Consider the following 14,670-nt stretch of genomic DNA (forward strand, 5'->3'; position numbering starts at 1 on the left):
TAATTTGGTAACTGTTCATAGGGAAATGGAGCAGGCGGCAAACAATGGCGTGGACAGTGAAACAATTAGTGAAGAGGGACGCATTATCGATCGATCGGTTGGCAACAGCTTGCCTCAGGAATCGGGAATGACAGGACACAATTTTGCGAATACTGTAGACTCAGGTTTTGGGTTCTCGCCGTTTTCTCAAATAAGTCAAGACACATTTTCTGCATGTCAAAATGTCAATGTTGCCGGTGCAAATTCACTGCCGAAAAGCACTGAGGAACATGTTTCAGACACCAGTGCATTGTTATTACAGTTAATGCAACAAATGGGACAAAAGCTACAAAAGTTAGACACAACACTTGAACAAAATCAGAGACAAACACAGCAAAAGCTTGAAAAGTTAGACACAATGGAACAACATCAGAGACAAACACAGCAACAGTTAGACACAATGGAACAAAATCTTCAAAAGTTAGACACCACACTTGAACAAACACGTGAAGATTTAACTACTGAGTTACATAACATTGAATCGAAATGTCAAAAAGTCTGTAATGACGTAAAAACACAAATTTGTGAGCATTTTCAACCTATTTTTTCGCGGCATGAAAATGCATTACAGAATCACGAAGCAGTCATAAAAGAACTGCAAGTTATTGTTCATGAAAATCATGAGACCTTGCAAGCTAAATTTGACTCAGTTGCATCTACCGATTCGGTTACGCAACTTGCAAAAACTCAGGATAACTTAAAGGACACAGTAGATTCGATTTCAACACAAATGGACACTCTGAAACTTGGTTCAGAAAAACACACTGAGGAAATGTGTTCATTATCAGAGAAAGTAGTTGAACTTTCGGATCAGCTAAATAATTTATCTACGAAGGTAGATGGTAATCTGAATGACGCAAAACCGGTAGTCTTTAATGACACAGAACAGAGCGAACAAATTAGGAAACTGAAACAAAATCTGAATCAAATTGATACGCAACACCAAAGAGAAATCCGGGAAGTACAAGATCAGCTGACACAGGTAATACAAGAATTACGTATTTCAGAGGACACTCGCGCTCCAACACGGGAAGAGGGACTTAGAAATACGGAAAAGCCGCAAAATAATAACACAGGGCATTTCGGAAGTTATGAAAGAAATTGGCAATGTGCACCGAATTTTGAGATGGAACGGCCGACACGACCTAACAATGACCGATATGCGACTCGACGACATGATGATTTTGACTATAAGCTGTTCATTACTACACGTAAATTCAAAACATTTAAGAATTCTGGCAACGACATTCATCCACAAGCATGGCTCCATCAATTCTCTCATTGTTTTCCTCCCAACTGGTCGTTGGAACACAGATTAGAATTTATGTGTGGCTACCTAGAGAATGAACCAGCTGTAAGAATGCGATCGGTAATTCACGATTGCCACAGTGAAGGAGAATTTTACCATGCCTTCCTCTCAGCATATTGGTCTCAAGCCACACAAGACCGCGTAAAACATGGCATCATAATGATGAAACATTTCGAACAATCTGAATTCTCCAGTCTTGTGAAATATTTTGAAGACATGTTGCATAAGAATCAGTATCTTTCAAACCCATACAGCCCCTCAGAACTCATCCGCATTTGCTTAATCAAACTGCCTGAACATTTACGACATATTATTTTGGCAGGACGTTGCAAAGACGACATTGAAGCATTTCAGGGACTCTTACAAGAACTGGAAATTGACACTGACAATCGGGGAACGCGGAAACAGGAGCACAACAATTACAGGTCACATCCGTCACAATTCCGTGACGACAGAAACAATAACTGGCCACGACAAGCCTATTCTTACAACGCAAATCGTGACCAAAACAGACACCATCCATATGACAACCATTGGCAGAGTAACAGTTACAGAGAAAGATCGCATTTCCGTAGTAATGAATATGACAGAGATAACCACAGAAACAGACAATATGGGAACCAAAACAATTATTACCGGGGGAGACAGAATAACTTCAGACGCAACAGTTCAGCGCGGAGTTACGATTCAGGGAGAAATTCTCCACCACATGACCGACAAGGAAGAAACTATGGCATCTACCGACATGACGACAGACGATATGATCGTAACGATAGACCTGAACTGCATCAGAACTGGCGGGATTCAAACAGAGCAGGGCCCTCTCGTCACGGTGAATTTGTAGAAGTTAGGTCTCCAAATCCCAGTAACGACGCGCGGCAACAAAGAGACAGACAATGACTCGCACCGCAGGCATACACGTGCGCCGGCTGGCTCCCAGAAAAATAACATTATATGTGGTACTGCTAATGAGATTTTAATGCAACATTTTGGTTTATTTGAAAATACATTCTGAATTTAAAGTGCTTTCTGAGAGATACCAGATGACACAGAGGTTAGTTTATGTGACAGCTACACGATTTTTATCACGACGCTACTAATGAGTGACAATTTACAATGTTGCTTTTGCGGTGTATCTGTTTTATATCTGCACAGTTTTCTGAATTATTCTGCAAAGTAAAACATGTTTTAGTAGTAACTTGTGTGGTATAGCAACAATGAGACAGCCTTTTTCGTGGCATAACAATGCGTTACTGCACAGTACTTTCTTCATCACGGCAATAAGCGTAATAACTAAGATATCTATACGCAAAGCATTTCACTTTTGTGTTTCATGAGGTAAGTACATTGACTTTAGCAGAACCTTGCTTACAGAGGACGATAACTACGACAGTTCCACAGAATTATCTTACAGCAAGACGCGCATTTAGCGCTACAGGACACGCATTTGAGCGATTAATCTTATACTTAAAACACTTATTTTCAAAGATTTTTTTATTACAAAGAAAGTTTTCCGTGATACATTTCATTCCATTGCTGTAATTTGTAACACCTGAGGGTATAATTACATTTATCCTCAGGGGGGTACACGCCTACTTTGTGTACCATGTGTGTGGCAACCACAAGGAACCCTAGCTAATATGGTATTTGCTTATACAACTTTACACATCGGTACCATATTTCTCTAACACACAAATTACACAGCTATCTGATCATGTAACTGAGAGATAAACTTTTTACTACGTCAGTGACACATGTTTACGTAATTACACCGTTGGATAACTTCACACTTATGAAACTGTATTTTGTCTGTACTTTGTAAACTGTTCATATTTTTCGGAACCATTGTGATACTATGAGAGCTTTAAATGATGTATTTGGTATGAGATCATGATTTTTAAAGTACGTTTGAGGCAGCTGACACTTTTGACATGAGCAGAGAATTATTTTAGGCTTAGAAATTATTGGAGGAAGTTACGACGATTTTGAGATTTGACTGAAGTGTTATGATGTTATTATTACGACGACGATGTGTATTATGTTGTTGAGGAATGTTTATTATGCTACGTATTTCTCACGATGAAATATTGAAGAAGTGTCGACGAATATGTATATGTATAATGAGGTAAGGAATAATGAGTAGTGTTTAGGGACTCTGATTTATGAAAAGGATGTTGGAAACCAAGAAACGTACTTTAAGAGTTATGAAATGTGTGACTGTATCACAATGCTGACGAATATTCTTTTTTTTGGACATTTATATTTATAGGATTTTGTTTCTACAGATTTGCAACGCTAATTCTTGACCTGTGAAATATTTTTAAATGAGACTCCAACGGTAGCAGAAACTGCTGTCGTAAATATTTCCGTACGAAAGTTGAGTGACCACCTGCACATAATGCGTCGCGGGCACCCACCTGGGCGACAGCCGCCCGAAAGAAAAAAGCCATTAGCCTTTCCGGAGGCACAGGTAGAAAAAAAAAAGGGGACGTGGGACGTGTCAAACACCTGGAGAACAAGCCATTAGGGTGTGCCTTTCATCACTAATGCGACACCCTCGTTACTTGAAAACATATGATTACTCGCACTTTGTGCTAATTGCTGAAATGCTTATGAATTGATGGGAAATATTCGTACATCTGCACACCTGATTATGACAAGTGTCTTTCTACGAGAGTTGAGAGAATATCTACTAACTTATGAAATGTCACATGACTATTGAATGATATTTTTATACTTTGCTTTTCGTAGTTGCTTATTTCATTTGATACCTGTTTTTCAGCTGTGTTGCAGCACTGCTTTTATAAAATGAAATGCATTTGCTAATGTGAACACTTTCTGTTAACAGATCTATTAAATAATTATTTTATGATCCACATTCTTTAAAAAAGGAGCACTTGGAAAGGAAAGAACAATAAGAAGGAACTAGTTACTGCATTCATAATTTTCTTTTCAAGTAATTGGTAACTTTTTGGTAGAATAATTTGTGGTGCACCACTTTAATTACATAGACATTAAGATGTGATTATACATTTCCCTTATCTGCATTGTTATCTTTAGTGTACTATTTTTTCTGCTTGAGCTATGTCATGTTTTGATATAAGTTATTACATTTGCTGCTGCTAGCTTTGCCAATCTGTATTTTTTTTCTTTGCTGCTTGTGTTAATTGTTTTGTGCTGCTGCATTGCCTCGTTCCTTAGTTTAGCATCTGAGCTCAGTAGATTTAAGTTAGCTTAAGAGGGGGTAGCCTCTAAGAGAATGAGTTGCGATGAATTGGAAGAAATGCATTGAGAAAACAGGTTTAAGTAGGATTTTCTTGGAAATAAATGAGGAGGTAAGATAATGGAAAATAAAAATGAGGTAAGAAATGTGTGAACATATAAATACAGAAAGCATGCTTAGATAGAATTTTTTTGGTGGAAACAAAGGATGAAATAAGAGGAAAGATATATGAAGTTTTGGGTTGGACTGCAGTACCACATGTTACACTGAAAACGAACCCTGTCCTTTCCTATTGGTGTTATCCCACTATGTGTGTGTGTACCCTTGTGTATTTGTTGTCTTCCTGTCTCTGTGTAATTTCATAGAATTTTTTCTTTTAATATTAAGCTACATTCACTATGATGAGGAATACTGTTATCCTCAAATACAATTGGCATTAATAATGTGTTATTTACTTTGTAAAGATGTTTAGACATTGTTTATTGTTTTGTTTTAATGCTCATGTGTAAAGTTGATGTTTCAATAATTATTCTGATCTATGTATGTACTTATGTCATAATTCCTGTAACATTGATGTATATGTTTATTTCTATTCTTTTGTAAAGCCTGTTTTACTACAAATGTTATCTGTATTATTATGTTTTTAATAATGTATTTTGTACCTTTGTTATTGTATTCTTACGTCATAAAATTGTAATTGTCACCAGTTCATGATATTATTAACTTGTTAGTTACATTTCACTGCACACGTTTCTGTTGGTCATAGTATATGGACAATATGTGAGAAGTAGGGACTGTTAGTGTTTGCACGTGTGTTAATAACTCAGCAAGGGACTGGATAACAGCATTGCTGGTTCTAAGGACAATTCCAAAAACTTTATGAGTGCACAAGTGGTGGTTATGGACTTGCTATATTCTCCGCAAGACTCTTCGATGGTGAATGTGCACCTGCACAATCGCAACAGATGGCTGCTGGCCATCTCTACAAGGACTACAGTGGGTCTGCATCTTTGATGACCCACCAATACCATTATCTCTGCAAGGACTACAGTGGGTCTGCATCTATGATGACCCATCAACGCCATTATTTCTACAAGGACTACAGTGGGTCTGCACCTCTGGTGGCCCACCAATACCATACTCTCTACCAGGACTACAGTGGGTCTGCTCTGTGACCTACCTACCAATTTTCATCAAAACTTCGACTGACTCTGCAGTGGGTTTGCTCTGTTTTGGCCCATTACCTGTCAGCATGTCGAGAGTCAGCACTGTCTTTCCGTTGGAAGGACAACACTACTTCTTCAAGACTGCATGGAAATCCACTACTTCCGTGTGCATTTTCTTTTACTGCTCAGACTTTGAGAAAAACACTGCTATTCTCCTGTTATGTACGATTAGGACTGTCTTTATAGACTGTAATTTTAGCTTTTGACCAACATTGTATCAATAAGTGTGTGCATTTTATATCTTTGTTACTGTAATTGTGAAAAATTTTTGTCAAATCTGTATTGGCCAGTGCCCAACACCATTTGTAAAAATTTTTTGTGGGGAGCATGGGGGCTATGTAAGTAGGCTGTTTATGTTTTCTCTATGTAAGTAGGCTGTTTATGTTTTCTCTATGTAAGTAGGCTGTTTATGTTTTCTCTATGTAAGTAGGCTGTTTATGTTTTCTTATTGGCAACGTTACGTAGCGCTCAATATGAAAATCACTGGCTGTGCTGTGTGCAGTCTGTGGCTAGTTTGCATTGTTGTCTGCCATTGTAGTGTTAGGCAGCGGCAGCTGGCTGTGAACAGCGCGTAGCGTTGCGCAGTTGGAGGTGAGCCGCCAGCAGTGGTGGATGTGGGGAGAGAGATGGCGGAGTTTTGTAATTTTTCATGAACTGGTATATTTATATATGATGATATCAAGGTAAATACATTGTTTGTTCTCTATTAATATCTTTCATTTGCTAACTATCCCTATCAGTAGTTAGTGCCTTCAGTAGTTTGAATCTTTTATTTAGCTGGCAGTAGTGGCGCTCGCTGTATTGCAGTAGCTTGAGCAGCGAAGATTTTTGTGAGGTAAGTGATTTGTGAAAGGTATAGTTTAATGTTAGTCAGGGCTATTCTTTTGTAGGGAATTTTGAAAGTCAGATTGCGTTGCGCTAACAAAATATTGTGTGTCAGGTTAAGCACAGTCTTGTATAATTGTTGAAAGGGGACGTTTCAATGGTTTTGTACTAGCATGACGACTGAACTGTCATAAATTAGCATCTGTGAGGTAATGTTCTTTGGGGAATGACACTCCTGAAATGAACTGGCGTCCATGGTGTTCCGACCTGAACGTAATGGAGCACCTTTCGGATGAGTTAGAGCGTTGAATTCACTCCAAAACCGAGCGTCCAACGTCACCACCTTGTCTCGTTTTGGCTGTTTCTCCATTTACATTCAGACACCTCATTAAAGTGTCCCCAGAAGAGTGTAATCAGTCGTAAATGCGAAGGGTGGACACACCCCATACTATTGTGCACTTACGTGCGCGGATGCTTTTGATCAAATAGTGTATGTGTCACTGTGAGCAATGGTCTGTTGCGAGATACCTTATTCCACATTCCATCGCATTCAGTTCCTTTCGGAATATTCACTATGAAACTGGCTGAAATGGACTTTTATTCACTGACAGCCACAATTCCCGTCGGGTTCGAAACCGATTGTCGCTGACAACGCACGACACTCGTCTCCGTTCACCGTCGGTTAGAATCATTTTACGACCACCGTTCTTACCCCAACTTAATGGCTGCGAGTGTTACACCATCCCTTGTAGACGCTTTGGACAGTCCACGGTGATACACTCACAGACCGGGGAACTATATTCCCTTGTTCTGTGGCACTCGTATCGAGCGGACGCAAACTGAAAATCGCGCTTCAGTTTTCACCTAATCTAAGCACAAACTACGAAGAGATGGATGTGGGTACTTTCGTGTTTCATTGATAACTTTATCTTTCCCTGATTTGATTTATCGGCTTTCCGCACATTGTAAGTTTGACCGTGAAGGGACTCTTCTGAAAATATTTCTTTATCGGACTTCGTAGATTTAATAATTCCACAGTTTTTGGTTCATACTGGACCGTTCATAAGATTTGCAACACTGAACCTTTAGCCATGCCAAGACACCGTTTAATTGGAACCGTAGTTTGCAACTTAAATGAAGCACAAGATTAAATAACATTACTGTATTCACAAAATGTTATACTACATTAAATTACATAGACACTGACATTAATTCTGATGCTGTGTAGAACTTTGAGCCCGCCTAGTGAAATTGCGTGTCAATAATATAGAATAATGGCGGTGTGCCAAATAGTTATCTCCAGCGATGGCAGATATGCTTCCGATCCGGACCACTACAAGAACAAAAAAGGTGCCGTCTTCTCAGCAAGAATACTGAACTGCGTAATTATTCTAATGTTTCAGCGGTTCCATGCCGCAATTGATACAACCACTTATATTAGTTAATATATTTTAAGTAATTCTATATTTATATCCTCAACTTATATCTAAGTTTTTGCAATATATATCAACATCAATCTTGCAAGTGAGCGTTTAAACTGACTTACTACTGTTTTAAACGATACCTCTGTCAGATATATCTTTGCCAGTGACATGCCTATGCTTGGGGGGGATTTTCTGCTGCGTATTGGATTTGATTTTAATTTTTTTATTTACTGGGATTAACAGCCTCATTCGTTTTCATATACTGGGTAGTGGGGCAGTCACTTACATGAGATTGGAGCATGGATGCATAGCTTCAAGTTAGAGGTAGCTCCCTTCTTTCTCTCCCTGGGAGCTGGGAGTTTGTATACATAAGGGATTAAAGCAGTATAAGAATGTCTATGTTTCGTATATGTTCAACTTAGGTTCAAAATTTCCAATAAAAAACCATATTTCAGGACGCAGGTTGAGCGTCACTTAAGATTATTTCACCTCTCTTCTCCGTCAGAGAGTATTAGTATGGTATCAGCAGCCCCTCACTTCATAGTCGTGCTGGATCTTAGCGTTTCCGTTGCGTATCTTTGTTGTCAGAATAGATTTGCTATACGCCCAAAGCATAATATTGTAAAAATCCGAAGATGGCATGTACCATTAAAAGAAACGCCGTTTGGTTGTCCCGAAAAAACACGTTGTTTTCTCGGTGATCTCGACTAGGCGCCACAATGAAATACTGAACCTCAGGGCTTGGGACCCTCCCCCCCACCCCACTCCTCTCCACAAGGAATTAGCGGGAAAGATTAGCGAGCAGCGAGCCCTCTCCTGTAAGTTTTGCTGCACGGATTATATTTTAGAGGCGCAGGCACTCCACCTAGTGTAACACCTCCGATTTATGTATCCCGCTCGATCTGGATCTGATAGCAGCCCAAATAATAATTAGTTAATATGACCGTGTACCTAATGGGGCTGGCAATCGGATTTGACTGCTACGGAGTTGTTACATTCCATTTTGTCCTTCCCAATGCTGTAATAATGAAATGTCTGGTGACAAGAAGAACAACAACACAGCTTCACTAATCAAGACCTATATTCGTCTCAAAAACACAAGAAAAAGGAGACAGCCACTGCCTTCGTCATACATATTTAATAACGGCTAATCTCAGCACAGGCTTCCTCGCTATTCGTTATCGTCACACGCAAATTCAATCACTGTAATCAAATACTGCAATCCAACACTGCAATCCAAATGATGCCGGCGCGGTAGACGCGAAACCAAAAATATCGGCACAGAAATATCACTGATCACTCTCGTAATTGTACTTCTTCACTTTCCCATATTATTCTAACACAAAGGGGTTAAACCGCGGCGGTGGCCACTCCCTTTGTCGGTAAGCCTTGCATTACAGCAACAGGCCTCCACACGGCTCGGCCCGCAACCTGGGAACTGACTCCAACTCACATTCGCTCTCGCAACACGACACACTATCGATTGTTTGCCCTATCGTCCTGTGCCGAGTGCAAACTTATGGTAAGGGCCTACGGACCCCTTACATCCCCGCCCTCGAAAACTTCTTTGGAGCCTCCGGCGTAAAAGAATCGGCAAGGGAATTAGACACTGCTACGTCTGAACAAAACACAAAGTGTCAATAATAAATGAAATTACAATTAACCAAATAATCCCTCGACTCCGGTAGTGGGCTGCCTCCACAATAATTTCTACAAAAGGTTATTACATCTCATAAACATGGCATTGTCCAAATTACAATTTTTTTATCAAGCAGCAATAATCCTCTATAGTCCATATTGAATGAAACACACAACATACAATCAAAAATTATTACGTAAACACATGACATATGAATTATTATATTATAAATTAATTGTTACAGGTTTTCACACCCATTCTCAGGTAATCGTCGATATGAAATATGAAGTTCTAGTTACAATACATCAGAAAATACAATGCAAACAAACCTTCCTCTTTTTCACATGTCCGTTCAACAACTAAATGTTCTAAACATGTCCTACCCAACTACATCAAGGAGCTTGAACACTCTCATTTCAGACATTTGCCCTAATCGAGTTCCCCTTCCTCATCTGGGTTATCCCTGTTCTCGTGAGAGCAGTACCTTTTTATGTTTTCCACATGTTCCTTACCATGCACTCTCTTTGTCCGTGCATATTCCAACTCCACAGTGTTAGGATGACCAATTTTTATAATCCTGTATGGTCCCTTATAAACGTGGTTGAATTTATGTATTTCAGAGTTTATTTTCTTTGATTTTGCATGAACCCTTACTAGTACCAAGTCTCCCACCCGGTAAGTTATCGGTTTCACTAGTTTGTCGTGTCTTTCCTGTCTTTTCCTAGCCTTCTCCTTCATACTTAATTCCACTAGCTCCAATTTCCTTTCCCAGGTCAATGAACTTCCTGGTGGGTAGACTAGCAACTCGCAAAAGATACTGTCGGGTTCTTGATTGAGCAATACTTCACATGGTGCAAACCCTATAGAATCATGCGGGAGGTGATTCCTGACCCGCTCAAACTCTTCCAGATATTCTTTCCATGAACCATGCTTCCTAGGACAGTATGTTCAGCATAAACGGTTCAATTCCTTCATTGTTCGTTCTGCAGGGTTAGAAGCTGGCCTATACCTAGAAATGGCAATTTGCTCTATTCTGTGCTCATTTAGCATCTCTGTCCACTCCTTTGACCTAAATTGTGACCCATTATCACTCAAAATTCGCTTAGGAATACACACCTTTTGAAAATAGTCTTTCTCAAAATGGTTAATGATGGCTCTACTAGTGGCTTTCTTCAACAAGTAAAATTTTATGTATTTGGAAACCAGTTCTTCCACTACTAAGAGTTGTGTGTAATTCCCTCGTGAGGCAGGAAGTGGCCCAAAGAAATCCACTGCAACTATGTCCTTAATTGCTGTTAGTACAATTGGATGCATATATCCTTTATGCTGTACTGTAGTCGTTTTAGATTTTTGACAGGTGTCACATGTACTCAGTATCTTACGTATACGCCTTCCCATGTTGTTGAATGCACAATCTAACTTCAACTTTTCCAGACACTTCTTCGGTCCATAATGCGCATTACTATAGTGCGTATACCAAATTAATTTTTCTACCACATGCTCAGGCACACCGTTCTCCTCACTCTCCTTGTTTCTTTTATAAAGTATCCCATTATGAATATAATAAAATGTGCGAATTCTTTCCTCTCCTGCACACCTGTATTTGTTTTTAATTGTCTTTAATTTCTCGTCCTCGTTCTGTTCCCTGCGCACATTCTTTAGGAATTTCCTTATGAATTCTTCATACCGTACTCCCTTCATCAGGTTAATTCTAACTCCTTCTCCTTCTGGCCTGTCCACCAACATTCCTCTCGAGTCAGCTGGTAATCTTGACAAAGCATCAAGTATTATGTGTGTTGCTCCTGGTTCATAAATTATGTCGAAGTCATAGTCCTATAATGCCAGGGCTCATCGCGTTAGTCTGCTATGCCTCAACTTGCTTGTGGTCAGAAATGTAAGGGCCTTATGGTCAGTCACGACTTTCACATGCCTCCCGGCCAAATAATACCGGAAACGCTTAAACCCCCACACAATTGCCAATGCCTCCCTTTCAGTAATTGAATATTTCCTCTCCCAAGCACTTAAACTTCTGCTACCGAACGCTATTGTTCTTACACTCTCACCATTTCCGCTCCTCTCTATTTGGTACAAATGTATTCCTAGTCCATAGTCAGAGCTGTCTGCTCCTAAATAAAAATCCTTGGAAAAATCCGGGTGGTACAATATATCTGCACTATATAGTGCTTCCTTGATATTCTCAAACTCTGTTTGGCACTCTGCACTCCAATGCCACGGCATCCTCGCCTTGGTCAATTCCCTCATACTCACGGCATTAAGTACAGATCCTTTGACAAATTTTCTATAAAACTCACAAACCCCAAAGAATGCTCTCAACTGCTTCTTACTATGGGGGGTCGGAAAATTTCTAATAGCCTCCATTTTACTAGGATCAGGATAGATACCCTCCTCGGATATTATATGGCCCAGGAATTTTATCTTTGATTTGCCAAATTCCGACTTGTCCAGGTTTACAGTTACCCCTGCGGTTTCAAAAGCTGCCAAGATTGCATCCAATCTATTTAAATGTTCTTCCCATGATTCGCTTGCTATCAAGAGGTCATCCACATAGACAGTGACCGTTTTAAGTAACTCCTCGCCTAGTATCTTATCCATCGCCCTTATGAATTCAGACACTGACACATTAAGCCCAAATGGCAACACTCTAAATTGATAGCACCTCCCTCCATAAGTAAATGCTGTATACTGGCGGGACTCTGTGGCCAATGGTATTTGCCAGTAACCAGCAGTTAAGTCGATCCTACTAAGCACGTTTGCTCCTCGGAATTTTTGAATCAGTTCTTCTATAGTCTCAGGCTTGTCCCGCTCCGGCTCGATGATCTTGTTCACTGTTCATGCATCCAAAACTATCCTCACCTTTCCATCCTTCTTATCAACAACAAATAGGGGGTTGTTACATTGACTGTTGGCCCTTTCTATAACACCAAGGTCCATCATCCTCTGTATCTCTGCATCTACTGCTCTTCGTTTCGCCTGGAGAATGGAATACTGTTTTATATTGAACGGTTTATGGTTCTTTATCTTTAGCTTACACTCCACCCCTTTCATGATACCTGGCCGTTGAGAAAATACCTTACAATGCCTGTATAATACTGTGGCTAATTTCTTCTTCGTCCCCTCATCTAGGTGTGCCATCTCCTCCAACTTTTTACTGATCTTATCCTCTTTATGTCTATTCTCTCATGCTAATCCCTCAAGGTATATCAACACTCCTTCTTCTAGTTCCTCTTCCCCGTATCCCATGGTGGGTTCCTCTTCATGACACAAATTTATCCTTCTGAATTCCTCCTCTTCTTCGATTGCACTCCCCTCACCAAACTTTAATCTCTTCTCTTCTCCCTTTCTTCCTTTGACCTTGATAGTACCTTCATCAAAACTCACTACTGCATCAACTTCATTCAACCAATCTACCCCTAAAATAATTGATGTGTTCAATCCAGCCACCACCAAAAATGTTGCTTCGTATTCTTCTCCCTCTATCTCGAAGGTAATCAACACTTGTTCTTTAATAGGTTTACTCCGTGCACCCAACACATTCACAATTCTCACTCCACTCACCGGGAAACTAGGCAAGCTAATATTTGCTTTTAGTACCTGTTCATATAACCTCTTGGATACTGCACATGCTTCACTTCCTGTATCGACTAATGCCTCAATATTCAGTCCACATAGCTTGATCCCTATCATGGGTAGCATGGGTTCTTTGGGAATCCCACTTCTTTCCTCCAGTTGATCTTCTCTCAGATCTCCACCATTGTCGTGTCTTAGTAGGTTTACTCTGGTCCTTGTAGTTCTCACTCCTGACCGGACCTCATCTGGAGTGTCATTCAGTTTTCCGGTCTCTCCGCTTCTTCTATATGCACTGTGTCATTCATTCGCCTATCCCATCCTCTCTCATGATCTCTTGGTTCTTCACTCCTTCTCCAATCATTTCTCCATTGCCGTTCACCACCATGGTTCCTGTACCTATGGCCACCACCTCTTCCTCTATAATTAGACGAATTACCAAAATGATTCCTTGGGTCATTACTTCCCCCTCGGTTTTGATCATTAGCTTGATTGTGTTCCTGTGATCGAACCGATTCCAACTGTTCCAGTATTTCCATCAAGGCCTCCCTATCTTTAATTAGGCTCCCGGATACAGTTTCTTGCATTCTCCGGCTCATTCTTCTTTTTATCGCTGATATCATTACGTCATCACTCAGGGGTTGTTTCAAGGTCTCCTTCAATTCCCACAAATGTTCGGCAAACTCTCTCAACGTTCCTCTCCATGTACTAAGTGACTTGCGGTGGAGTAGGTCCTCAATTGCTGCACACTGATGACTTTTGGACCAGTATTTCTTCAAGAATTCCTCTTCAAACTGATCATAACTAGTAGTCCCTTCCTTCTTCCTGACTCCCCAAGTGAAGGCCTCACCTTCCATTCTATCTATTGCAAATTGAATCTTGTCTGAGTCTTTAAGATGTGCTGGGAAAACTCCTTTTAACCATTTCATAAATATCATTGGGGGCAACCCTCCTTTCGGTCTAAATTTCTGCCCTGTATTATTTTGGACGTACCGATTATCACTGCTCATCAAGGTAACGACTCTACCTTCCCCAACGGTTAAAGTGGCATTGCTAATTCGTTTATCAATTTCTTCTGTCTTGCTCTCCAATTGCTGCACTCCCTGTTGTAATTGCCTGACCTCCATTGCAACCCTCTTGTTACCCTCTTCTCGTTGCACGGCTATAGCATTTCTCAGAATGACAGCCAGTTGGTTTTGCCTATCTCCTATCCCCTGCATCATTGCATTGTTTCTGCATCTGTGTCACCTCGGCGATCCTTTCTCCCAATTCGGCTTTAGTTTCTTCAACATCGTCTTCAATCTTTTTTGTCAACTTTCCTTCCATCTTCTCCACGTCTCCCTGGACTTGGTCTACGCTCTTCTGTAGCTTCCTCTCTCTCTCGTCGATGTCCATCTTCA

At 40.3% G+C, this 14,670-nt stretch overlaps 1 protein-coding gene across 1 annotated transcript; it reads right to left on the minus strand.

Moving 5' to 3' along the window:
- Positions 1-12,883: 12,883 nt before the first annotated feature.
- On the minus strand, positions 12,884-13,399 carry LOC126451816 (uncharacterized). The gene has a single exon (XM_050091034.1). It carries the CDS (start codon positions 13,397-13,399, stop codon positions 12,884-12,886), a length of 516 nt encoding a protein of 171 aa, XP_049946991.1.
- Between the last annotated feature and the right edge of the window lie 1,271 nt (positions 13,400-14,670).

The sequence above is a fragment of the Schistocerca serialis genome, chromosome 1, assembly GCF_023864345.2.
Source record: "Schistocerca serialis cubense isolate TAMUIC-IGC-003099 chromosome 1, iqSchSeri2.2, whole genome shotgun sequence".
Classification (NCBI taxonomy): domain Eukaryota; kingdom Metazoa; phylum Arthropoda; class Insecta; order Orthoptera; family Acrididae; genus Schistocerca; species Schistocerca serialis.

Bases quoted from the DNA above. Each gene is read 5' to 3' on its own strand.
- LOC126451816 (XM_050091034.1), bottom strand. From the start codon at position 13,399: ATGCTACCCATGATAGGGATCAAGCTATGTGGACTGAATATTGAGGCA.